Source organism: Pipra filicauda, unplaced genomic scaffold, assembly GCF_003945595.2.
Source record: "Pipra filicauda isolate LSUMZ 115617 unplaced genomic scaffold, ASM394559v2 scaffold4_size7858003_pilon, whole genome shotgun sequence".
Classification (NCBI taxonomy): Eukaryota; Metazoa; Chordata; class Aves; order Passeriformes; family Pipridae; genus Pipra; species Pipra filicauda.
In genome coordinates, this window is record NW_024104643.1 from 6,479,138 (window position 1) to 6,505,009 (window position 25,872).

General features: G+C 54.0%; 1 protein-coding gene across 4 annotated transcripts in view; it reads right to left on the minus strand.

Moving 5' to 3' along the window:
* Positions 1-25,872, minus strand: part of PLCG1 (phospholipase C gamma 1) — a 44,635-nt gene continuing 18,763 nt past the window's right edge. The window contains exons 5-32 of one of the 4 annotated variants that reach the window (XM_027732511.2): positions 21,830-21,914; positions 20,688-20,771; positions 20,493-20,515; positions 19,353-19,425; positions 18,312-18,413; positions 17,481-17,599; positions 16,617-16,702; positions 16,183-16,303; positions 15,601-15,769; positions 15,079-15,201; positions 14,073-14,174; positions 13,664-13,851; positions 13,177-13,377; positions 12,629-12,748; positions 12,141-12,321; positions 11,767-11,844; positions 11,210-11,313; positions 10,867-10,963; positions 10,682-10,751; positions 10,278-10,435; positions 9,672-9,768; positions 8,988-9,212; positions 7,953-8,101; positions 6,094-6,208; positions 5,741-5,902; positions 5,230-5,318; positions 4,439-4,623; positions 1-4,152 (exon numbers count right to left, since the gene is read on the minus strand). In XM_027732511.2, coding sequence (XP_027588312.1) covers positions 4,110-4,152; positions 4,439-4,623; positions 5,230-5,318; positions 5,741-5,902; positions 6,094-6,208; positions 7,953-8,101; positions 8,988-9,212; positions 9,672-9,768; positions 10,278-10,435; positions 10,682-10,751; positions 10,867-10,963; positions 11,210-11,313; positions 11,767-11,844; positions 12,141-12,321; positions 12,629-12,748; positions 13,177-13,377; positions 13,664-13,851; positions 14,073-14,174; positions 15,079-15,201; positions 15,601-15,769; positions 16,183-16,303; positions 16,617-16,702; positions 17,481-17,599; positions 18,312-18,413; positions 19,353-19,425; positions 20,493-20,515; positions 20,688-20,771; positions 21,830-21,914 — 3,349 coding nt within the window. In that variant the 3' untranslated portion in view covers positions 1-4,109. Of the gene's footprint in view, positions 4,153-4,438; positions 4,627-5,229; positions 5,319-5,740; positions 5,903-6,093; positions 6,209-7,952; positions 8,102-8,987; positions 9,213-9,671; positions 9,769-10,277; positions 10,436-10,681; positions 10,755-10,866; positions 10,964-11,209; positions 11,314-11,766; positions 11,845-12,140; positions 12,322-12,628; positions 12,749-13,176; positions 13,378-13,663; positions 13,852-14,072; positions 14,175-15,078; positions 15,202-15,600; positions 15,770-16,182; positions 16,304-16,616; positions 16,703-17,480; positions 17,600-18,311; positions 18,414-19,352; positions 19,426-20,492; positions 20,516-20,687; positions 20,772-21,829; positions 21,915-25,872 lie in introns of all 4 variants that reach the window. The other 3 variants (XM_027732510.2, XM_039386720.1, XM_039386719.1) reach the window with 3 other exon arrangements.

Sequence of the window (25,872 nt, forward strand, 5' to 3'; positions counted from 1 at the left end):
TAGTGTCTATGTACATGCAGGTTTATTTAAGTACACATATATACAGTTCAGATATGCCATTGATTCTTTATTGCATTAAGATGTACATTAAAAATGTACACTTTTACTAACTACTTGCTATATAAATATGTTGGAAGTGTAGTTTGCCCATTCAAGGTGATTTTCTGTGGGATTTTTGGTGTACACTTAAAGGCCTATGGCTAATTGGAAGAGTGATTCCCCACTCCATCTACAGAAATGCTTAAGGACTATGGTATGAACTGGTCCCTTCAAACCATGTTTCCATGCACTAGCTGAAATATTTTGCACTTGGATTATATTCAGCCAGTTTTCCAGAAAAATTGAAAAGAAATCTTGTGAGCTAGAGGGAGAATTTCCCGGTGTACACAGAAAAAACAGCCTTGAGGGTTGGAAGCTGCTGAGGTTTTTGAGCTTTGTCTCCATGCATTCATACAAGCACAGCAGGAGTTTTCTTTCTTTTGGGTCAAAGGAATTTTAAAAAGTGGTTCCATGCAGACTCCCCTCGGACGTGGCGACGGGGCTGGCAAATGCCACTGCGTGGGGAGGGTGAGATTTAGAGACAAAAAAAAGTCAAAAAGTGATCGAGTTCCCTTTCTACTCCTACATTCCTTGTTATCTGCATTTTTTTGTTGACTTGAAATCTCCATAAAAGTATAAGCTGAAGATTTCTGAGGGTTTAGCTCTGTGGTCCCCTGTTTCTCTGTTGAGAAGGAGAAGCAGGTGCCATCTCCAGACAGACTCGGGTTTTGGTGCAGGACATTGGAAATGTGTTTGCATCCAAAACTGAAAGGAAAAATTGAGAGGTGGCTTGACAGTCCCAGCAGCAGCTCTTGTGGTGTTAAGAGGAAGTGTCACCACAGTTCTACACAGTGTGTGAATATTTATCATCATCTAATCAAAGATGACTATCTTGACTTGAAAGGAGGGGTGTAAGACCGAGGTGATGTAGCCAGCATCAGTAAGGAAGGGAAATTATATTCTCCACCTCCATCGGCTCTGTCTGAGCTCGGGCTTGGCAGGCACAGCAGTAACCATTATTTTTAATCCATGTGAATCTTGTTACTTATGTCTCTGAGACTGCTTAGATTAAGGGCACAATCCAATTGCTTAATAACCCGAAACCCTGATTTGTGCCAGCCTTAGACATGGCTCCGTGTTTCATTTGGGTACCTTATTTTTCAGGTCCATAATTAGCATCCTGGAAATCATTATTTTTTTTTTATTTTTTTTTTAAAGCAGGACACTAAACCAACCATAATCTACAGGTTCCTATTTCCACTTGCCTGAGAGGTGAGCGCTGATGGACACCAGGCCTGCATCTGGTGGGAGGATGGGCACAGCTGATTGGAGGTATTTTGTGTGGCTTCATGTCCCCTCCCTGCCAGGGATTTGTGTTGGTCACCATGAGAAGCAACGAGCAAAAGCAGCAGCTGCTACAGCTGAAACCCTTTACCTGGCTGGAGCTGCAAGATACCTGCTTGGTTAATTTTTGCTATTTGTCCCTTGACTGTTCAGGAAAAGAAGGAAACTGTAGAAGGCAGGTTTTACATTTAGGATTTCGTGGTTTTTGTTTTTGTTTTTTTTGTTGTTTTTTTTTTTTAAATTGAAAAGCAACAGTTTGATCACATGGAGGAGTGTTGTATTGTGTCTTCCCTGCAGCCCCTCTCTCTTAGAGATGTAACAGAGACAACCTGACTGGAAGCTGGATCACTGGGAATCAGAAGAGAGAGATGATTTTCAGCACTTAGGCACAAATTACAGTGTTGACAGTATTTCAAATATTTGTAAACTTCTGTCTCCAGTTACCCTGATAACTTTGGCTTTGCTCTTTTCAAATTGATCAGGGGCCTGATGTGATTCAGCTCACCTGCAACCACTGGTGTCAAGACCCAGCTGATCCCCAAAACAGCAGGGAAGATTAGGCAACACTTCACATGGAGAGGGATGAGGCACTTGCAGGCTCTCCCTTTTTTTTTTTTTTAAATTGGGAGGGTTAGTTTCTGCTCTGTGTTTTACTGGCAGTGGTCCTGCCAGGAGTGCTGGATTGGCATCACAAACTTTAGGGCAGACCAAGGGAGCTCTGTTACCTAAGCAGTGAATTTTCTTTTTTTTTTTTAATTTTGAATTTTCTGGTTATTGCCCAAGTGCTCTGTTTGCTGACATTGGCCATATTTTTATGGCACAATTAAGGCCCCTTTTTACCTGCACTGATGGAGGGCAGTGTTAGGAGGACTCTTGCTTACTGGTGCTAGTGAGGGTTGGGCTAGGAATCCATGGCATAGAAAACTTCTAGCTAAAATTGCACTTTCTCTCTGCCCCATCTGGCTCGTGGTGGTGTTATGGGTACGTGGCTGTGATTCCCCTTGCACATACTAACATTGCACTAAAAGAGAGACTTTGGGAACAGCGTGTTGATCACTTTGTTTCTCAGCAGACCACAAAGTCAGCCTAATGGGGTCTCTTTTTTTTTTTTTTTTTTTTTTTTAATTATTGTTATTTAGAAATCATGCTGGTGCTGAATGACCTGGAATTTTTGCTTGGATTTATCCAAAGGAAAATGTAATTGTAGCTGCAATGGGACCTTTCATAAGGGTGTCCTTGCAGTGAGGGAGCAGAGCGAGTGCTCTGCTGTGTAAACTGTCTTTGTACTGGGGAGGTGTGGGGGGTTCCAGTAGGGTTGTTACTGTGTTTTTTTTCAAGACCACAATTTTAAATGGCCACTTTGGCAATCGTGTGAAACAGGAAATAGTTTTTACTTTTGCTAAAGGTTTTAAAGAGGGAAAAAAAAAAAAGTGAAGCTGCCTGTGATTGTGGGCTGTAGCTATTATTAGGGCTAGGGTAGCTTGTACCTGCTATGGACTTTACCTGCTCTTATTCTGAGGGCAAGAACTCCCTGTAGCAACAATGCCACTTCTGAGAAGTGAATGGCAAGTTTCCCTTCCTTTTGTATATGTGGATGTGAGGGTGGGCGAGGGGAAGAGCTTGCTTGTACAGTTTGTTGAAATGAAACCAGACATTTTTGGTTGTTCCTAAATAAAGAGCGTAAAAGACAAGCGTGAGTTGACTGGTGCTTGCACTGGGGTCTGGGGAGGCCCGTGGTGATGCCCTTAAGCCCAGGGCATCACAGCAGGAGCTGCCCCACGTGGAGAGGGCTGGGAATGCTTCATCACAACCTTCCCATTTGTTTTAAGAGCACGATGGGGTAAGGCCATGAGTGAGTGACCCAGCCACATGCTGAGCTCAGACACCTCTGTCCTGGGAGCTCTTCTTCATCCTGGGGTGCTTGTCCCCAGGCTGGCTCAGAACTGCATGGCCAGTGGTAGCACATAACCTCGTTTTATCCTTTTGAATGAAAACATTAAACCTGATGCTGCTGCTTATTATTTTTCCCCTCAGCAGCTGCAAACCCCCTAAATCCAGGAGGAAGGAGAGAACAGTGCAAGCTCCCCTCAGGAATGGCTGCACCCCTGTGCAGGGCACAGCCCACCAGACACCTGAGCCAGCACACACATAATACTGACACTTTTATTGTCGTTTAAAGCTAGAGCGGCCCCGTAAACACAGAGTTTCACTACTGGACCCTTAGGCAGAGGCTATACAGGTAGTAGATCCGATGCCAGGACACAGCTAGTGCTGCCTTGGTCTCCAAAGTCCCCCCCTGCCCAGAGTGCTGGGAACAGTACAGCAAAGGATGGCTGCACAGAGCCTCTGGCAGCTGCACAGGATCTCTGGAATACAGGCAGAGCAGCGACACAGAGGGCTGGATGGGGGTTTTTTGGGTCTCTCCTTGTGATTATAGGCAGTTTGGTCTCTCACCTCAGCGGCTGGCAGCCTGTCTGCACCGACACGCTTCATTAAGGGCTTGGTGGTGAAGGTTGGAGGGTGGTTTGGGGTTGGTTTTGGAGTGGGGTTTTTTTTTTCCAATATTATTTTTTTTTTTTTTAGTTCTCCACTTGAACACACTTCAGCAGAGAAACTGGAAAAGCTGCCTGAAAGTAGGCCATAGCAGTGCCGTTTCCATAGAAACCAGTTCACAGCGTGCTGTGAGATTCACAAGCACTGGAGGTGCTTTCGCCCGCCGGGATGGGCTACAGCCGGTTGTCCCCGTTGACCCGGGTCCTCCGCAGTACCCTGCAGGGGGGCACAGAGAGGGGACAGCTCAGCCTCACCCAGGGGTCACCAAGGGCATTCTCGGGTGTCTAAGGTCACCCCACTGGGGGAAAGCGGGGGCTCAGCCCCATCTCCCGTGCCTGAGGAAGGTGGCACCAGCTGCAGGGCGGCAGCTCCTTGTCCCACCCTACTCCCACAGACCCCAAGGCAGCGACTCCCCTAAGCAATGGCACAACTTCCATGCTGAAATTTAGGGTTTCTATGCAGCAGAGTCTGCTGGGAGGAGCTGAAGGAGCACTGCCATTACCTTCGCTCCCGGCTCTCGAAGTGGTCAGCGAGCTGCTCCTGTGACACCCGGAAATCCTCAAAAGGCTGCTGGTACCGCGACTCAAAGGACCCCTCTCTGCCTCTGCTTGACAGCAGCTGACTGGAGGCATCCCCTGCTCGTTCCCGTAGGGCTGAAGCACTGAAGAGGTTTATTTCACCATTCTCCTGCTTGGATCACAAAGAAAAAAACACAGCAGTCAAGGGGTTGGGATTTCAAAGTGTACATCCTGCAGTAAGGGCAGTCCTGGTGCAGCTGCCACGCAGCGCGTCCAGGGCTCACGGGGGCTTGGGGTTTGCAATATGAAACTGCTCTAACAACCACTGCTGGCTCCCACCAGCATCATTTAAAATGAAGAAATAAAAGAACCATCTGTCTCTGAAGCAGCCCTGCCCTCCACTTTTGCCAACACAGACAGCCCCAGGCCAGCCAGCTCCGTGATACGGAGCTGTAACTTCCCTGGAGAGCAGACAGGCACTGGGATGGAGCAAATCCGCCTCCTCCAGCTTTTGCTGAAGGGATTTCCAGGCAAGTCAAACGCAGTCCAGGCAGGACCCTGCCTGAAACACCCTGACTGCTGCAGGAGGCAAGCCCAGCACTTGCCCTTCCACCATGCATCACTATGGAGCAGCATTGGGAATTCAGGCCAGGCACAGCTGAGCCTTGTCCTGACTGAAGCAGGAGCGTGGGCAGGGCCAGGCAGGGCTCACTTACTGCCTCTGCTCCTCAGCCCTGTGGCACAGTCACCTTCCCGTGTGCGACCCCAGCCTCACCTTGCTAGGGAAAATGTCTATCTTGACCAGCAGGGAAGCCAGCTCCAAATTCTCACTGTAGTTGTTCTTCAGGGGAACAGCTCGGAAACCTAAAGCAGAGACAGCCCTGGTGTCACTCGTGGCACATGTCAGTGTCAGAGGGGGGTCCTTCTCCCATAAGACCCTTCTTTGCTTCCGCCAGGTTGGATGGGGCTCTGAGCAACCTGGTCCAGTGGAAAGCGTCCCTGCCCATGGCAGGGGGATTGGAATGAGATGGTGTTTTAGGGTCCCTTCCAACCCAAACCATTCTATGATTCCATGACTCTCCAACTCATCCCAGTCAGCCCCAAGGGCTGTTAGCAAATGGCTTCTGCCTTCCTTTACCTCGCTGGGGCTGTGACCTGTCATGGGGACAGGATGGACTGAGCCAGCCTGGGGCATGACAACATCCTCTCGTGAAACTCAGCATCTTCCTGGCTAATGATGTGAACTGGTGAGGATCACCATGACCACCCTCCCCCAAGTGCTTTACCTGTCTTCAAGCCTTTCACCAGGAAGGTGGCCTGAGCCAGGAAGTTCTCATCGCTGAACATGTCCTCCTCGTACACCACAAAGCGGAGGAAGGCAAAGTCAGGGTTGCTGACCTGGAAGTGGAACTGCTTCGGGGTCCAGAGGGGGTTCAGGCCGTTGTCCGCTGCTCACGAGACACGGCTGTCAGTGGGCAGCCCCCGCTGAGCCCCCTTCCCCCACAGCTGATGCTGAGCTTGGGGGCAGCACAAGGGCAGCTCCCAGCCCAGGGCCAGGCTTTCCTGCAGCACCCATGGCCCACAGCAGGATCAGGAGTGCTGGTGCATCCCTCTCCCTTCCCTTCACTAACCCACTCACCCACGATCTCGGTTTTCTGCTTGGCATTGTCATACTCGGCACCGGACACCTCCACCTCCACAAAAGGACAAACGATTCCTCTTCCATTTTTGGGAAGGTGCCGAGCCCCCAGGACCTGGGCAGAGAGCAGGAGACACTTGGTAAGAGACAGGACCAAAGGGAAAAACAATGTCTTTGCATACCAAGACACCTTTCCAAATAAGCCACCCTGGCTCTGCTAATTGGAGACAGAAGCGACGCTGACAGCCTGGGCCTCTCGGAGAGAAACAGCTCCCACCCCTGGAAGCTGCTATCACCAGTCTGACCTGTAAGCCATAAAAAAAACTGCCCCAGGTTCCTGCCTACTGCCTGCACAGCCAGGCCTGGGCCACAGCATCCCTCCCCCAGCCTGCCAAGCTGGAACTGGGCTCCAAGCCGAGCGCCGTTCCCTGCCTGGAGTGCTACGCTGGACACCCTCTTCTTTGCTGAAACTTCTCGGCCCTCCTGCCTCGGTGTGAGGATGAAAAGGAGCTGCTCTCCATCACTGCTCTGCCTCCTAATCATAGCACAGTCTGTGCCCAACTCCAATGACAACCTGCTTCCTCACAGGAGAAAGCCAGCGCAGCTCCCTCTTGCCGGTGGCCATATGTCGCTCCAGTGTGCTGTTGGCACGCTGTTGTTGCAGAGGAAGGACATGCTGCCAACGCTGGATCATGTGCTTTGAGTCATGCTGGGCTCGAGACGGCTTCTCCATCCGTGAAAGCTGGCTTTGGTGGGGACATGGGCAGTTTTGCCAGAGGACAAAAGGCTGAGCCCATCTCTTAAAGGCGACAGTGACTGGCTATGGTACAATGACTCTTGACACCTGCTGATTGCAGCTGCATTCTGAGATGCAGAAAGAGCTGGGAAAACAGGTGGTAAAGGGAAACAGTGCCAGAGATTTTAGGGAGACAGTGGATATGGCGTCAATGGTGCAGATAGGACATGATGGGGTTTCCTCATAGGGAAGACTGTGGCTTAGGTGGGACACTCTGAAACAGGTGGCCTCAGAGGAAACTTGTGAGCACCTAAAGGCAAGATCTCCACTGCATCCTCCCCAAGGTCTGCATGAGGTGAAGGGACTGGCAAAGGAGACTGCTGACCCACAGCTTGGTTCCAGGATCACCACGGATGCCTGTACAGGACACCACTGCTCCAAACATGAGAGCCACCTGCTTTGGCACAGCCCTCCAGGGGCTTTGCCTGGCAAGCTGTCCAATACCCCTGTGGAGCCCCTGTGGTGCAGCTCCCTGCTTCAGAACCACCATCCAGGATGAAAAAGATTCACCCAGTACCCCCAGCCCACCCTCTGGCACCCCTCACCCACAGCCACCCCTCCTCTTATCATCACCAGCAGTACAACACAGAAAACAGGGTGAAAAGATGCTCTGTCCTTGAGCATCTTCCCCTGAGGGGCCACAAGCCAAGGGGTCATGGACACCTCGAGCCCGGAGGGACTGAGTGACAAGGAGGGGACCAGGCACAGCTCCTGTGTTATCCCGCTGGAGCCGGCCAGGCTCTGGGCACAGGGATGCCACCTCAGCAGCTCATGGATGCCACCTGCAGGCACTGGGCCCTGCGCCGGAGGGGTCCCGGGGGAGCATCCAGGGATGCTCTGGATGGTCCTTTCCAGGTACCCTCAGCAACACCCGCGGGTCTCCCTCTTCAGCGAGGGCTCTCCAAGCCTGTGCTGTGGGACAGCTCTAGGGAAGGGCTGAGGGGTTTGGTGAGGAGCAAGCAGCTGCAGGCAGAGCCAGGAACCCAGAAAATACATTCTGTCACCCCAAGTCTGGTATAACCACCCGGATGGAATCCCTCCCCACAGCGGGAGCAGTACTGACCTCAATGGAGATGGAGAGCGGCTCGATGCCTCGCAGCGTGCCCTTGTCGAAGGGGTCAAAGATGTCATCTCGCATGTTGGTTGGCTGCAGGACGTACCCACACTGGCCACTGGACATGAACAAGGCCTGATTCATCTGCATGGGCTTGTCTGGAGAGCACAAGCAGGAGATGGAGGAGATGGAAGAGGCCCTGTGCCCTTTTCACAAGCTAGATCACTTGGATTATTGGTCCCTCTCAGGAAGCCCTTGGCAAGGGGACCTGGTCCATCCTGTGCTCCACGACCTCACTGCAGCCTGTGCACGTGTTGGGGACATGGGGTGATCTTCTTATGCAGGATCTGCCCAACTACCCAGTGCTCCATGGGTCACCTCCTCCTTTTCCTCCCTCTCCCTTCAGCTTTCCCTGTGCTGACTCTAGTGTTTGCCAAACCACCCTGTGAGATGCTTGAATTCAGAAAAGGAATGAAAAAGCCAGCAGGAAAAAAGAGGCAGGTCGTTTGCTGGTGTGTGGGTGAGCTGAACAGGCTCACAGCAGGGCTTGGCAAGGGCCAGGGAAAGAGGAAGGTTGGACTGCACGGCAGGAGCAGGAATGGAAGCTGGGGAAAGGCAAGAGGAGCAGCCAGCTGGACCCAGACCATGCATCCAGCTGGTGTCTAACCCTGCAACCAGCTGGAGTCCCAAAGCTGGGGCTGCACCATCCCCTTTGGCACCTTCCCTGCCTGCCCTCCTTGTTACCAGGGACCTGGGAAAACTCCCTGCCTCCTCTCCATCTCATCTTGCTCTCGTGGCACAACCCTCAGGCTCAGCCCAGCTCCCTGGGTCAATCCAGCCCTCAGGAGCACATTTCCCCTGCAGCAACCACGTGCCTGGACATGAACACTGGGTCTTGCTGCCTGCAGAGCCCCTCCTAGACCCAGAGCCCCTCCTAGACCTCCCATTTGCCAGGAGCAGGTTAGCAGGGGTGCAGGCAGGTGGCTCAGAGGAGATACCGGGCACCCCAGGAACCCACCCACCTCCCCTGCCTGCTGCCCTCACCTGGGGTCTGGAAGTTGAGTGCTACCAGCTGGCTGCCACAGATCCACATGGGCAGGGGGTCGTAGTTGGAGGAGTCGAGGCGCTGGCCCTTGGGGTAGATGCGGGAGAGCTGCAGGCGGTTGTACTGCAGGAACTTCTTGCCTTTGATCTTGTTGACGTACTTTTCCGCCTTGGTCTCGGGGAAGGAGGACATATCTCGGTAACAGGCCCTCTCTGTGCCGATCTCTGGGAGGAGACAGCACTGTGTAAGCCAGAAGAACACTCCCTTTTCAGACATTTCAAGCACCCTGACTGGCTCCTTCCTGACACCATCCTCCCACCCCTGGCTCAGACATCACAGCAGTGCAGACCCTACTCTGACCTGGGGAGTGTTTTCCAGGGGCCTAACACCAATGGCTGAAAGCACTGACACAGCTCTTGGTGATCAGGCATGATGCTCCCCAACCCCACTTCATCAGCAGCTGCTCTGGATGGTGACAGATATGAGCAACAGAGGGATGGGGAACAGAACTTCCACCCTCTGCAAAAGGATGTTTCCAGAGCTCCAAGGCAAACTGGTGCTTTGGACACCTTGGACACCTGGCCTCTGCTGAGATCTAGCCAAAGCAGCCCCTTGGGGCACACCACGGGGTGGGTGATGCCATGGTGAGTGCCTGTGGTGGCCCCAGCCCGGCAGATGCTCACTCTCTTCATCGAAGGGCACAGGTCGGCAGTAGACCACCAGCTCAGAAAGCTCCAGGGCAATTTTCTTCCTCCTCTCCATCATCTTCCCTTCGGAGAGCTGCCAAGAGAGGGTGACAGAGGTGTCAGGCCAGGTAGGAGCAGTGGTGTTGGACAACCCAGCTCATAAACTGACCCACACTGCTTGGTGTGGCTGTTCCTGCTCATGCTGTGGGAACCACTAGCAGGTCTGCCAGGTCTGCACTGGGGGACACCACAAAACCCCCATGGGAAGGGCCCTTGGTGGGTCCTGCCTCCTGCCTGGAGCAGGGCAGGGCAGGGCAGCTGTGGCCTTGCCACCCTCCATGGATGGAGATCCCCCACCTCCCAAGGCTGCAGCACCCTCCCAGTTGTCTGATCTTCCCAGATATTCAGCCTGAACCTCTCAAGCCGTAACACACAGCCACCACCCCTCACCATATTGTCAAAGACTGCTCTGCCTTTGTCATCTCTGTCACTGCTCTGCCCTCCATCACACACTGCCACATCACCACCCCCCGCCAGCCTCTGCCTGCTCCTCAGCTCCTGGAAAACCCAGCACTTGGCAGGGAGACGTCTCTGCAGGCTCACCCGTGCATCAGCTGTCTGAGCTGCCTCCCGGATCTTCTTCACCCAGTCCAGCAGGTCCTCGTGCGTGTCGGCCGCCACGTCGAGGGACAGGCGCGACACCGAGGACATGCTGATGGAGAACACGAAGAGCCGGTTGTTCTTCCCCTCGGGGCGGATGGCTGCGTGGGGACAGGGGCACAGGGCAAGGTCACAGCAGCTGCTGAGCCAAGCCCTTCACAGAGCAGAGGGAGGAAGGGAGAGGACAGACGCAGGGGCTCAGGGCTGACCCAGGACTCTTCAGCTACAAGAAGGTCCCATTTCTGGTCACTGGAGCCCAGGAAGTGACAGGTGAGGATGCAGAGTGTATCCCCAGGGGGCTGAGAAGCCTCAAGGGGCCTTTGTAATGCTCTCTCCCTGGCACTCACCGATCTGGCACGAAGGCACGTCCAGGACACCTCCGAGCAGGTCTCCCAGGGGGCTGTTCTCATCCAGCTGCTGCTGGGAAGGAAGCACAGGCAGGATGGTGCTGGGCATGGTGCTGGGCATGGTGCTGGGCAGAGCAGCCAAGCTCGAGGGGCACCAGCCCTCCTTGCCCCACTCATGGACATACCTCCCGCTCTGGCTCCAGGCTACTGGGACTGGTGATTTCCTCCACATAGTTGGAAGGGAACCACAGCTGCTTCTTGCCACCATAATCTCCTCTCCACCTGGAAGGGAAGGAAGGGGCAGCATCAGCACCTGCCATGGGACCCCTGAGCATCCTGAGTGGGGGTCAGGGGGGCAGACAGCTCCTCCATTATCTGCTTTTAGGGTTCCTGAGACTTTGGGACTGTGCAGCTTGTGGGCAATCCCCAGACAGACCCACTCCTGGAGAGGACACACCTTTGTATAGATGGTGACAGCAAGGTTTGACCACATCCCTGAGGGAAAAGGGAGGCTCAGCTCCCACTCACCAGCCTCCTTCCTGTTTCTCCACATTCTGGATGATGGCATTTTTGGTGAAGGTGAGCTCGTCCTCCCGCTGGGCCTTGTAGTCGAACAGGGCTTTGACTGCACACTGCAAGGAGGAGGGTCCCATGAGGCTGGGCAGGGGAAGGACACACGGACAACAAGCCCACAGGATGAGATCACCTCCCACCACAGATGTGTTTGTTGGGGGGGCTGTGAGGCACCTTGTGTGCAGGCAGCATCCAGCCCTGCTGCCAGCCCCTACTGACACCCTGCAGAACAAATCAAGGCCCCACTTACACCAAAGTAGAGCTCACAAATCTGGTATGGCCCCACACAAGCACTTTCCTTTACCCCACAGCCACTGATGGATTGAATTCGGAGAGCTCAGAATAAGAGGCAGCCCAGCCTGGGAACCTGCAGGTTCAACCTCCAGCATTTCTCCCCTCATAGTCTAAAAATGAGCGTGCAAAATAACCCAGCTCTTGGAAAATGAAACACAGAGACACTTGCCAACCCTCAGGCCTTGCAGGTTGTCCCATCCCAAGCAGTCATAGCATACCTTGAAGGTGGGCATGGGGTTGGCTTCCACATAGAACCCGGGGTGGCGTCCCTCATACAGGGCTCCGTAGTCCGGCTCCTGTGGAAGCAAAGGGACAGTGGTTACAGCAGTGACAGGTCCCCTGCCTTGGGGCAGGGAGGGAGAGCACCCCAGGGAAGCCACAAGACTGAAGATGATGCTGCACATGGCAAACAGCAGCCCAAGCCCACACTCCCAGCCAGCCTGGCTCCGAGGGGCAGTGCCAGTAAGCGGCACAAAGCCCCAAGAGGTGAGGGCTGTGGAGCACAGGGATGGCTCACACACCAAGGCAGCAGCTCAGAAACGACCTGTCCATCACTGTGTGGCTGAGCTCTCCCAGTGGCTGCCACGCTCACCGCGGTGCCGATCTTCTCCAGCGTCTCCTCGTTGATGGGGTACCGCAGCTTCATCTTGCGGTACAGCGGGTGCTTCTCGTAGTAGCTGATCAAGTCCACCAGGCTCTCGAACTCAGAGTTGCCCAGCAGCACAGTCTGGCCCTCCTGCTGCACCCGGCAGTGCTTGATCTTCCCTTCTGCCCTGGAAGGAGGAAAGAGAGAAGCCACTTGGCACCTGGCACGAGAAAGTCTCTGCCAAAATAAAGAAGCCCGAGGAAAAGGTGCCCCTGGGCTGACGGCTGAGCAAAGTCATCTTCCATCAGAGGATGGGAGGAGGAGCAGGGCCCTAAGGGCTCTCAGGGGGCTACAGGACTTATCCATGGCCACATGGGAACAAGAGGAGCTCTGGGAGGGCTCATGTCCGGCTGATGGCCTCTGTCCAGCTCTCCCACCCACCACAGCATCCCGGCCACACCTCCCGCGCCCGTCACCCCTCCCCAGGGACACACCTGAAGGAGATGGCATAGGAGCTGGGCTCGCTCCTCTTGCGCACCAGGAAGGCTCCGTCGCGGGGCACCCGCATCAGCATGTGCTCGGCCTGGGCCCGGGTGAGGTTGGCGTGGTACCACCTGTCAGGAGAGACACGTCACTCTGCACAGGCCTCCACACATCCAGCTCATCCCACAACTCTGCCATGGAACACACCTTCCCCTCAGCCCCTAAAAGGCTGCCTGAATCCTCAAAAGGAGGACAGGGAGCAGAGAACATCCTATCCATGACACTGGAATGGGGCAGAGCCCTTCAGTGATGCGTGGCATGGGCGAGGGCATCCCAACCAAGCCCAGTACCTCTGCTTTGCACTGAGACTCCACAACAATTAGCTCCATGCACAACAGAGCTGGCCAGCACGGCTGCTGTGACAGAGCTCCACGGGGAGAAAAGGAGGACCAGAAAGTCCCCGCAAGAGGGGAATGGCTGAGGAGAGATCTGGGACGGTTTCCCCCAGGGTCCCAGCAACCCAATGGACACAACCTCCCCTCCCTAAACACACACTTACTCTTTGCTCTCATGGGCATTGGTCTGTGGCACCGGCTCTGTCAGCCTCATCTCAAACTCGTTGCACCTCAGTGGCACCCCCTGGTAGTGGGTGATGAGGTCGTAGAGGCTGTCGAACACCAGGTTGTCCGTCAGGAAGAACTTGGGGCTGCCGGCATCCTGCCGCGAGTGGATCCGGCAGTGCTGCACCTTCCCGTTGCGCCTGTGCAAGAGGGAGGGGGTAAGCCAAGGTTGTCCACAGAGATTCTGCACCTGCCTCAGGCACAGCAACAGCCTGAGACAGAATTCCTGCCCCACAGGAGAGTGATTGCCTAAGGATCCCAAAGGACTTGACCCTTCTGCACCGGGACAGGGAGCTGACATGGTGCTGGGGCTCAGAAAAAGGGGAGAAACCTGCTCACAGACCACCAGGGAACGGGACCCCACCACTGAACACAGCACCGAGAGGAAACTACCCCTGGAGCGGCACGGGGCAGCCAGGGCCTCACCAGAAGGAGAGGGTATAGTCCCCAACAAAGGTCTCGCTCTCCCTGACGAGGAAGGAGCCGTCGGGGGCCCCCGTCTCGATGCAGTACTCGGTGAGCAGCCGCTCCGCGATGTGCCGCCCGTCACGGCCTGCTCCCAGCTTCCCGTGGAACCACTTCTCTGTGGAGTGAAGCTCGGTGCTGTTGCTCACCTGGAAGGGGGAAAACCCACCACCTTGGGTTACTGAGTTGTGGTGCTGGAGTCTGCTCAGGGGTCTACCAACCAGGACCAGGGAGTTTCTGAAGCAGCTCCCATCGTTCCCAGCACAGGATCTCCCCCTGAAGGCAGCTGGCAGTGGTAATGCTCAGCCCCTTGGGCAGCCAGGTCCTTTCCTTATGGGAACAACTCACTGCCACACAGGAGAGCCCTCACCTCCTTCTGCTCTTCCTCATCCTCGTTTCCTTGGTCACTGGTTGTCTCCCCAGAGTAATAGATCTTGCTGCTGGTCAGCACAAAGTAATGAGGGTTCCACTCCTGCAAAGAAACAAACTCTGGCAAAGAGACCCCCAAGGAAGCACTGAGCTGGCCCACCACCCATCCATGGCATCGTCTCTCCCTGACCAGCACAAGCAGGGAGGGGTGATCAGGTTTGTGAAGGACAGTCACCAGCAACACTGATTCCAGTGAGTCACAGGAGCTTCCAAGACATCCCCCAGATCTGAAGCACAGATTTATCAGTAGCAAAAACCCAGCACGTGACAGGTCTTACATACAAAGTGACTGCAGATCACACTGCAAACACCCCAGCACATATTAAAAGGTGATAACCAAATCAAAAGCAAATCAATGCAAAAAAACCCCTCTGCATGGACTCAGCACAGCGGCTATCAGAGGTGAGGATGGCAGGGATTTTATGTGGATTTACCGTTGCACTTTCCCCTTTTCCCAAAAAATCTGTTTTGGTAGCAGGTGGCTTTGCATGACAGACCCTCAGCAAAGCAATGCTGCTGAAGAAGTGGGCTGTGTTAAGTAAATGCACACAGTAAATGAGTGATCAGTGCTTTACAAAGCAGAATGCTTGTTTAGGTGTGTCAGGAGTGCAGGCACTTGGTAGGAGGCAGGGCTGGAAGCACAGCCATCACCAGAACTTCCTGCAGCACAGATCACAGGCTGCAGTACCTTGGCCCAGAGCTCCCTCTAGCTCAGCCTTCTGCCTCTAGCAAGGGCCCACAGGAGATGCCTAGGGAAGAGCACAGGAGAGAGCCAGCACAGAACTCCCCCAGCCTTCAGGGATGCCTGAGAAACCAGAGAGACCAAGGGCTTCTTTGGTCATTTGCACCACACCCCTTCCTTCCAGCACACACAGCACACGATGGAGCCATGACACCATTTATGGAGCCCCCAGAGCAGGGACACGGTGACAGCAGCAGAGACATACGTGATTTATGGGGTCTTCCAGGTAGAGGATCCCGTTCTTGATGGAGTTGCTGATGTCATTCTCTGAATACATCACGGACGTGGGCAGCTCCTCATAAGCACTGCCCTCTGCCAGCTTCTTGTGCTGTGGGACAAGAGAGTAGGTCAGGCACCCCGAGGGGAACAAGCATCCAAAAAGCAGCTTGCATTTTCTGGTGAACAGCCCTGCTGCAATGGGTTCCTCCAGACTAAAAGGATCAAGATCTATACCACAGAGATCATTGAATGGCAGTAAAGTCCTACCCTTTCTTCCCAGAAATGACTCCTGCAGCAGAAATACCAACATCCCCCACACTCTCCAGACAGGCAGCACCCAGCTGCTCCTCTGAAGCAAGAGAGCTCTGTCTCCAGCTGGTTTGAGCATCAGCTCTCCACTTCCAACCCTGTACTGACAACCACTCCCTTCCAGAGGCAGGTCCCACACCCTCCCCCCACTCTGCCCTCATTCTTTCACTTATGAGCCTTGCTGGGGACAGGGGTTCACCTTGATGAGAATCTTCCTCTTGAGCTGGTTTGGAGAGGGAAGGCCATCAGCAGAAATATCGACTGGTTTGGTCAAGAGCATGTCCCCAAAGACTTTCTTGAAATTCTGAGCCATGTTCCTCTGCTGAGCAATGCTGCAGTGGTCCTCGATGGACAGAATGACAGGGAAACTGGGAGAAGGAGAACAGTCATCAGAGCCACCACGGGCTCTGGATGGAACCAAGGACTTCTGAGACTGTTTTGAAACCTGGTCTCTGTGCCCTCCAGGAGCAGCTCTCATCAACAGCGATCTCTGTTGTCTTGAGCACCCAGTGTAACCACCCTTCAGGAATGTGTCCCACCACTGCTGGCAGGGCACAGGGTGGAGAAGGACTGGCAAACTACCCAGGTTTACCCAAAGCCCTCCCTCCCACAAGTTCTTCCAGGAAAAATCTCCCTTTGGCTGGGGGACACGAGATGATTTTTTTCCCACCAAATGCCAGGCCTTGTGCTGGATCTCTGGATAAAGGTGGGCTTCCCTTTACTACAACCTCTCTGCTCTACATTCTCTCTGCTCTGCCAGCTGAGGTCCTGCTGTACTCACTCAGAGGTGACAAAGGCATGCTCCTTGATAGTGACCAAGACGTCGGAGAACTTGATCTTGGTGGTTAAGGTGTGTCCGTGGTAGATGACGGGCATGCCATCGGGACCGTCCCAGCAATCCACTGAAAGAGACCCACGGGGGAAACTCAGCCCAAAGGCTGCAATACAGGCAGGACACGGACATGAGATGGACTGAACTAAGCACTGCTGGGAAATGCATTAGGTGGCAATAGAGGAGGTGAAAGGCCAGATCCTCCCCAGGAACCAAAAGCTCAGGCACGCCCCACAAAGCAAACGACCTCAGCCCTTTCTGCACATCACGGAGATAATGTCGCTAGTGGCACGTCAACCAGCAGCTCTGCCTTCCGTGCAAAGCCTTTCCCGACCACCACAGGCTGTCCCAAGGAAGGAGGCAGGAGGAGGGGCAGCACTCACGCTCGATGCAGCGGCAGCCCATGCGCAGGCAGCGCGCGTACGCCTCCAGCGAGGACTCGCTCGAGAACTGATCCCCCGTCAGGTACCTGCCAGGGGACACAAACACATCAGCACAGCCACACCACTGGGCCATCCTGGACCTGCCTCTGCCCTGCAGGGAAGGGCAGAGCAGCGTTCCCACAGCTGCCACCTCCCCAGGGTAGGGGCTCGGCTCTGTCCCACTGGCAAGGGCTGCCAGCACTGCTCTGAGCCCAGCCCTACTGCTGTCTCCTGAGATAAACACCGCAGAGAGGTATCAGCACTGGTGCCACAAAGAGCCCAAGAGCAGGGTTAGACCAGCTCTTGCAGGCAGACAGGAGCTCACTGCCTGCCCTCAGGGCTGCTCAGCTGGCTTAGGCTCTTGGTCCTCTACGTGTGGGCTAAGGGGCTGCCACTGCACCCCATGAACAGGGAGCACACACAGAGCCTGTCTGCACAGAAAGCAATTCCTGCAAAATTCTTCCAGCAGCAGAGAAGGAAAATGGCCAAATTCAGCCCAACAGGTTTTACCACATCTGTCCTGAAAGGCTAGGGAAGATGCCATTGCTAATGGTGAGGAATTACCAGAGTGACAGCTCAGGATGTGAAGGCACCTGAAGGTCTGTGCAGATGTGTGCTGTGAACAATGTCTGAGCAAAACATTTATGGTTAAACAACACAGGGAAAATTGAGGCACCAAGAGGAAGGTCTCTAATGTACTGACCACTGTTTGGAAGTCTACTTGACCCATTGTTGGGATCAGGCAAAATCAGGAGAATCTCCCCCTGGCATGGGAAAAGGCTGTTGGGAGCAGCTGGGTGGAGAGAGCCCTCCCCTACTCCTTACGTGTTGTGTGAGGAGGAGATCCAGTAATGGGAGAGGGGGTTGTTCATGTTCTCCAGACACACCATGTCCAGTTGTGAGTTCCAGATGCTGTTCTCTTTGGAAAACAGGAAGGTGAGAAACTGCTCAGGAAGAAACAGAAGGGTGTTAATGATGTGGAGGGGCCGGTGCTGTGGTTCAGCTTCACACACATCTCCCACCCTGTGCCAGAGGCACAGACTGACCAGGGGCCACCCACACAGCACCCAGGCTACCTGAGCCAGAGTAACCACAGCCTGGGCATGGCCACCTGCCCTCTGAGCTGTGCCAGACATCTGTGTGCCAAATCCTTTGACCAACTGCAGACGAATGAGTTGCTCTGCATTTATTTCTTACAGCTCACATGGCTGGCAGTAGCTCACTAAGGCCATGTGGGTCAAGGGACCTTGGCTTGGTCCAGAGTGCCAGTGACATTGTCATCTCTAGTTGTTTTTGTTATTTTGTTTTCAGCTCTTCTTGCTTTGAAAAAATCCTGACATGCCCCAAAGCAGCATTAAGCCAAACGCAGCCCCTCTCCTCCCCCATATGAACTGCCTGATGAGTACTCCCAGCTGCACACACTCAGCACAAGAAGAGAGCCCGGAAGTCACTCTCTTTGTCAACCAGCTCTTGTGTAACACAGTGACCCACCACGTCCATCTCACAGGGCCAGGCAGCTCACAGGAGCTGTGATCCTTCCAGCACCACCACTCACAGCACAGACAGCAGAGCTGTCACACCACAGCACACTCTGCACCAGGGATGTCACCCCCTGTGTCACCCCACTCCACACACACCACGTTCAAGGTGTCTTACTTCGTCCAGGGTGAAATAAGGCTCATCAATCTCCCTCAAAGGGTCTCTCAGAAAGTTGAACATGAATTCCTGTACCTGAAGGGTATCTGCAGCCCAGAGCTCCTGCAAACCCCGGGAGAGACATAAAAGAAGCCATTTCAGAAAGTACTATTCAAAACCACGTGCAGCTCATCCAGCAAGAAGCTTTAACCATTAAGGAGGCGGTTTTTGATGCAAGACCATCTCTGCCAGGAACTCAACTGTCAGCACAAATGCTGGAGAGCACAGAGTGAGCAAATCTGCCCTACTTCTGTGGGATTCATTTTCTCAGTGCTGTGCATTTTCCTCTCTGACAGCTCCTTCACACACATCTGCCCTCCCTCCTCCCTCGGCAGCAGAAGCCAACCCGGCTTCCTTTGGCTCCCTCTCCCTGTGTTTCTTTCATCAGCCATGGAAACATCACATCTCCCCCTGGGTAACTCCCTGCTGGCTGCAGAGAGGCAGTGGTGGGGCACAGAGCAGGAGGCCTCACACTCCCCCACCTGCCCTCCTGGAGGAGACCAGCAGTGAGGTGGGAGCCCAGCAAGAGCCAAGGGGTCTGTGCATGCTGTGCTGGCTGAACAACCCGCAGTCACTTTGAAATGGAAAGGTCAGTGACTGAATCCATCAGCTGCTCCTCAGGAGCTGCTGACAACTTCTGAGCAGCCAGGATGGACAGGACTTTTTGGCTGCTCCAAACCTTCAGTAACCAGCTGAGGTCACAGGGACTGGGTAAAACTCCAGTGACCAGTTCCTTCCTCCCGGGACCTCTGCTCCTCCCAGAGCTCTTAGTTCCTTTTCTGACCAGGGTGCCTGGCTGAGGACAGGTTTGCCCTCCCCAGTGCTCCCCCTGCAACACCTCCTGCTCCAGGAAGGACATGCTCAGGTTGAAGCCATGCCAGGCAGAGCACCCCGGAACCAAATCACCCCAGCTCCACAGCAAGGTTACCCATGGAACACTGGATCCACACTGATACTGGTGCCCACCCCACAGTCCCTCCCCATGGCCTTTGTTGAGCTCACCCTCTGGTACTCCAGTAAGAACTTCTGCAGCTCCAGCAGTGACACCCTGAAGTGCTCAGACCTTTCTCCACCCCTGACAAGCAAAGAGAGAGAAGCTTCAGTCACTCACACAGCACACCACGTGAGATGCCATCTGCCACCTCCACGGCACGTGCAGCCAGATGTGCCCCGAGCAAGCAGGCTGCAGGAGCAGAGCAGGATGGGCAGAGAGTCAAGGAGACCATGACAGCAAACATGGAGCAACTGAGATCATATATCCATATCTCAGAGCCTGGGACTGCTCCAGGAACAGTCCAGGATTCACACTGCCAAGGGCACAACGACACGAAACTCTGGCAAAGGGCAGCAAAAATCATCAGAGGTACAAAAAAAAAAATAAAAATTGAGGGTCTGTACACAAGTGAAAAGAACTGAATAGGTGCAGGGCAGTCTAGGGGTGATTGCAGACAGGATAGACATGGAAGCATGGACTCAGGGAGGCAAGGCACAGGGAATTAAGGAGGAATGGTTTGTAGCTGATCATCTCAAAAGACTGGTCCATGACTGCACCAAGCCACAATGGACAGCCAAGGGCCATGCTGGGCACTAACACCACAAAACCCCAAAGTGGACTGGGCAGTGCTGGCTGCCCTGGGCAAAGGGGTGAGCCAGATGGTCTGCTGAGGGTCCTGCCAACTCTTTTCTATGGTTGTAGGAAAAAAAGGAAGGAAACCATTGAGAATTACCTGAACAAGTTAATAAGTCTGTCACTCTTTAGCTCCTGGGTTTAAATTCAAACTTTTTTTATCACGGCTGAGGTGTGCAGAGGGCACAGCTGGAGATGGCACCAGAGGCACTGCCTGGGGAGCCAGGGCTCTGCAGCCACCACGAGGACAACCCCTGGGAGATGGCTCCAGATCTGATCACATCAATCAACTGACCTGAGCTGCATCTCAGGGGGATGTCTGGGAGGAAGAGCCCTCGCTGCCCCGAGCTGAAGTGTCTACAGTAAAGATGCTTGTTCAGAGCACAAACCCACAGGCAGCGTGGTGGCAGGAGGAGTGCAGCATGTCTCATCCCAGCACGCTGCTGCAGGCACCAAAGCATGACATGGAGAAAAAACCCCAGCCCCTTCCCCAGCAAATACAAAGAATTATCCACCTTTCCAGGAATGGGACATCCATCTGCAAAAGAAAGAGCACAAACATTAGGTTTGCACTCAGTAACTTCTTTACTCCCCAGACACAAGAGCTCACCCCAACAACAGCAGGGTTAAAAAGACAATTAAGAGGGAATGCCCAGTAACAAATAAGGTCTTTCCTTCCCCTTTCCACCCTTGGGGAATTCAGCTCTCACCGTTTTCTGGGCGCTGAACATCAGGCTGCGGTAGAGCTGTGCAAACTGCCCATATGTGATGTCCCCATTCCTTTGCTCCACATCCTGAGGCAAAAAAAAAAAAAAAGCAGAGTTTTTACAAGAGCCACAGGCAACTCTGCATGGCCTGAGGAGTGTCTCATTCCACCAGGATTCATGCAGAAAAAAGGAGGAGGAAAAGGCCAAAACCTGTCCAGACTTTGCCTCCCGCACAATGGCCTCAAGTTGTGCCAGGTTTAGACTGGATATTATGAAAAATTTATGGAAATAGTGGTCAGGCATTGGAACAGGCTGCCCAGGGCAATGGTGGAGTCACCATCTCTCAAAGGGTTCAGCAAGCATGTGGATGCAGCACTTGTGGACATGGTTTAGTGGTGGACCTGGCAGTGCTGGGTAATGGTTGGACTGAATATTAGAGGTCTTTTCCAACCTTAACAATTCTGATTCCATGACCTCTGCTGGGGCCAGCAGGACACTGCAGTGCCCAGGACACGGGTACATCCTAAAACGAGTGCCACAGTTCCCCAAGCTCAGCCATACAAAGGCATCACCATGCTGAGAAAAGCATCAACACTTACTTGAATGGTTTCCAAAGGATAATTTAACCTTCTGTTTGCCAAGAGCACCTGAAGTGTCTGAAAACTGCATGACCCAGAGCGTGTGCTCTCCTTTGGATACACCACTCTTTGGCCTCAGAGTTCCATGCTGGTGGGAAGAGCTGGTCCTGGTGAGATGACCCTCCACCCCTGGGCCTGCAGTGATGCTGGCAGAGCATCGCTCCCTAGCAGTGGGTTGCAAGACCCAGGATGCAGGACTCAGTAGTTGGCCTCCTGTGCTTTACCCCACCAGCACCAAGCCCACAACCAGAGCCAGGAGCAATGTGGGGAGTGTGGGAGGCAGGGTGGGGTAAGGAGAGGGTGCTGGCCACAAATGGGCCAGGGTGCGGCACCCAGTGAGAGCTGGCACCTCTTCAGTCACCACCGTGGGTGGGGGCCCTCCCAGGAAAGGCTGGGAGGCTCTGCAATATGCAAACATGCCCTGGGAGTTTAACCACCACCAGGGTTTGCACAAAGGTGGGTAACAGGCTGCTGGGGGTCCCCAGAGCTGAGGGGTCACACACTCACCGTGAGTCTCTCCCGCAGGAACCTCATGTTGGGCACCCGGTAGTTGACCTGAGACAGCATGTTCTTCAGATCCTTGGCAGAGATCCTGGCTCAGCAGGGAAAAGAGGAGAAATGTGTTCAGGAGGTCTGGGATGGAGGGGTCTCATCCTGGAGCTGGGACACCACACAAACAGAGCAGCCATGCCCAAAGGGGCACTGGCTGTGACGCACAAGAATGGATGTGTGACCCCAGAAGGATGCCGAGGTTGGGACCAAAGGCAGAACAGTGGGGAGCACACAGGGAAGCAGAGAGAGATGTCTGCATGACAGTGGAAACAGCAAATACCACTCCTACAAGCTCCTGACCCTGCAGGGTGAGTCCCAGCGCCCTCAGCCCACTCGAGCCATGGTGACACACAGCAGCACTGCTTTAGGAGGACAACCAGGAAGAACCATTTTTCAAGTATCTGCCCCCAACGTGGATGCTGAGTGACCAATTCCCTTCCAAAACCCAATCCCTGGCCTGCTGGAGGAGGGCAGGCTCTGTAAGTGGTTTGGATTCAGCTAATTTTATCCTAAGAGGAAAAGAGCCATTTCCAGTGCACAGCCACAGGCACAGCACTGCCACGTCGTGCCCAGCTGTGTTCTCCCAGCCACACATGCTGCTGGCACAGAGCAGCCAGCGTGGTTGTCCTCCCCCTGAGGCCCTTCACACCAAATGTGCCGGTTCCTGGACCAGGGAGAGCTCCAGTGCCAGCCCTGAGCAGGATCCTGCACCCAGGCGGGCAGAGACAGGCAGCAAACAGCCCTAGGCTGCCCCTGCCTGCTCTGGAGCTGTTCTCCAGATGGGGCAATGGCCCTGCAGCAAGAAAAAATGTAGATGCCTTCCATCTGCAGGATTTAAGAAGCTGAGAGGTCTGTGTGCAATCATTTTCTGGCAACCTCTGCCTTAAAAGTAAGTCCTGGGAGTCCACCCCTGCAATTGCAGATGCTGCTTTTGCCCCCCACGGAGTGTGTGGGAGCCCAGGATTCTAAAGGATGCTCCCCCATCCTGCAAAACATAGGGCAGGTCTGACCCTGGAAATCCTTATGGTTTGGGCTTCCCTGGCTGTACCAGAGGAGATGTCCTTCACCCTGTGAACCACATCTCTTTCACACTCTTCCCAGGAAATGGGGTGATCTCAAACGCCACAGGAAGGAGGAGGGATGGAGGGAGCCCCACGGAGAGGGAGAAACCGGCTGGTGTCAGGCGCTGCAGAGCCGAGGGCCCGGCAGCCAGCGGGACACAGAGAGCCCTTGTTCCTGGGCTCTGAGCTGGGGACCAGGACACACACACGGCCAGGGCAGGACCTGGCCCGGCTCCCGTGCGTGCCCACGGCCAGCACCCGGGCGGCCGAGGAGCGGGCAGTGACCTGCCACTCACTGGTAGGACAGGGAAAGAAAGAGGAAAAAAAAAAGAAGCTGACACATGGCCCCAGCCTCTCCTTCTGACCCAGCTGTACAGGCTGCACAGCCAGCGACACACACTCAGCATGGGCAGCAGCTCTGCTCTCTCCCCTGCACCTCCCCCTGCCCCAGCAGGTGAAGTTACCCCGGGGGCTCAGGGGGAGTGTCCTGGGGAGGGGAGTCTGCCCTTGCCCCCTCCAGCACACCCAGCATCCATGGCCATGTGCAGGGTGCTGTGTGATCCCAAGGGCAGGGGGTCCCAGTCGTGGGGTCCCAGGTGACAGGGAACTGAGCCAGGAGTGCAGTGAGAGATGCCCTCTCATGTCAAGGACCACAGCATGTAACAGCTGCCATGGGACCCCTGACAGGACACCCAGAGTCCCCACGGCCATCCAACAGCAATCTCTCCTCGGTGAGAGCCTGGCACTGCAAAAAAGCTCATGGAAAAAGAGCAGGAGGGGCTGGAACAGCAGGACCAGCAGTAGGAATCGGGCTGGAGACCCGCTGGAGCCAGCACTCAGGCTCTGGTGATGCTGAGCTGCCTCACAGCATATGCTGGACCAAGGCACTGCTCGTTGATGTGACAAGAGCAAGCCCTGTCAAAGCTGTGACCAACATTTTCCTCTCAGCTTCGGAAGGAGGACAGGGTATGGAAGGATTTTATTTACCGTGTGTTATTAATCATGTTAAAGTGCTGGAGACCTTGGATAAACAGCTCAGTAGTATTTTCAGACTAGAAAGTAAAAACCAAATAAACAAACTAATTTTTTCTACGGAAGTTTTCTAAGGTTTCATGACAAACAGGCCAAAGGACCGATTCAGTCCTCTCACAGGGGATGGAAACATTCCCCTGCCAGCCCCCAGTGCTGTAACACTGCTCCCAGCCATGGGCAGCTCTCCTGGCCAGAGGTGAAACAGCCTCTTTGGCAGCAGTTAGGAAAAAAACCCCAGCATCCTGTTATCCTCCTCTTTCCACCTAACCTCCCTTGGAAAAACAAATACCCAAAGGCCCAGCAGCCAGTGAAAACAGCCAACATCTGCCGGCGTGCTGGAAGGGATGTCCCGGCACCAGCCGGGAGGGCGGAAAGGAGAGGGAAAGGCTCCGGCACAGGAGGCTGGGGCACGGGGCACACCAGGGCTGGGAATGATTTCTTCAGCTGCCAAAAATCTGCCTGTTCTGGAAAGGATCAAGGATGGTTTGCAAAAGAAGTGGTTTTTTGTAAATAAAAACAAATAAACAAATAAACAAAAAAAAAAAGCAACAAAAAAACCTCCCCCCACATCTCAGTGTTCCCTTTGAAAACCCATTTCCAGGCTGAGAAGCAAAAGCAAAATGCTCAGCAACACTAAATTTAATGCTGAAATGCCTCATAAGGGCAAAGATTTAATCCAAGAGACGTGTATGTTCCATAACTGCTGCCTTTACCTTGCAGAAGACACATGGATGCTTGTAGAATGTTTGTAATATGGGAAGACCCCAAATCTTTCTGCATTCCCCCTGTGTTGCTGTTTTGCTCCTCTTGCTGCCTGGGCTGGAGCAGCAGCTCTCCTAATTAACCGTTTTGCACTGAAAGCTCTCCCCATGGTTGACAGGTAAGGAATATATTGGATTTTGCTGCCTTAATTCTAAATTCCAATAGAAAGATGATATTCTGAAAAACAAGAGAGATGCAACAGGCTGGCTGTCGGCTCTGCCTCGGGCAGATGGATCTGGACACGCAATCTCTGTTTGTCCTGTTGGGATGCCATTTCATCAGTTTTACTGCATAAACAGAGGAGAAGGAGGTCTGAGTACTTCCATTTTTCCTGTTCTCATCCTCCAAACCCCCCATGCAGACACCCCTGCACCTGCCCCAGTGCTCTCCATAGCTGGATTAGGAAATACCGTGCCCTGTCACCACTGAAATACAGTGCACTGCATATACAACCCCAGCCTGGACCGGAAAGGTGTGTGGCATATGCAGAGCAGCTGCAACAGATTAAAGCTCCTCTCCTTCCCTTTCTGCCTCTGCAAGGATTTATCCCTCCTCCGCTAAATCCCTGTGCACCCAGCGGTGCTCTCGTCACGCCACAGGATAAATCACTGCAAAGGCAAAAATGTCCAGTGCAGTGGGATTTTCCCCAGGCAACACACTCCTGCTCTGCTCCTGGACAGGCTGGATTTAACCCCTGGCAGCCTGGCAGCAGGGCTGTCTGGCTGTCCTGGAAGGGACACAGCAAGGACAAAGCAGAGGATGCTCCAGAGCCCAGGGATCTGCCCGATGCCCAGGGCATGGAAAGAGGGCAGGTGGGACCCACGTGCTCCACCACAGCCCGGGGCAGGAGCTGTGTGTGAGTGATGTCTCCAGCACTGCCCTCTCCGGAGCAGGACTGGAGGAATCTCCCTGCCCCAGGGGAGCACATTAACACAGAAATCAATGCTGAAAGGTTAATGTGCTCAGTAAACATCACAGGGGAAAAGCCTGTCCCAGGGATGAAAGGAGAAAAATAACAGCACCTCGGGAAGAGGAGGCTGGCAGCCAGCATGTGGACAGGAAAACTGGCATGGAACTCACCTCCCTGACAGGGAAATGTCCCTTCCCTTATCTCCTCGTGATGAATCATGACCCAATTCTCCT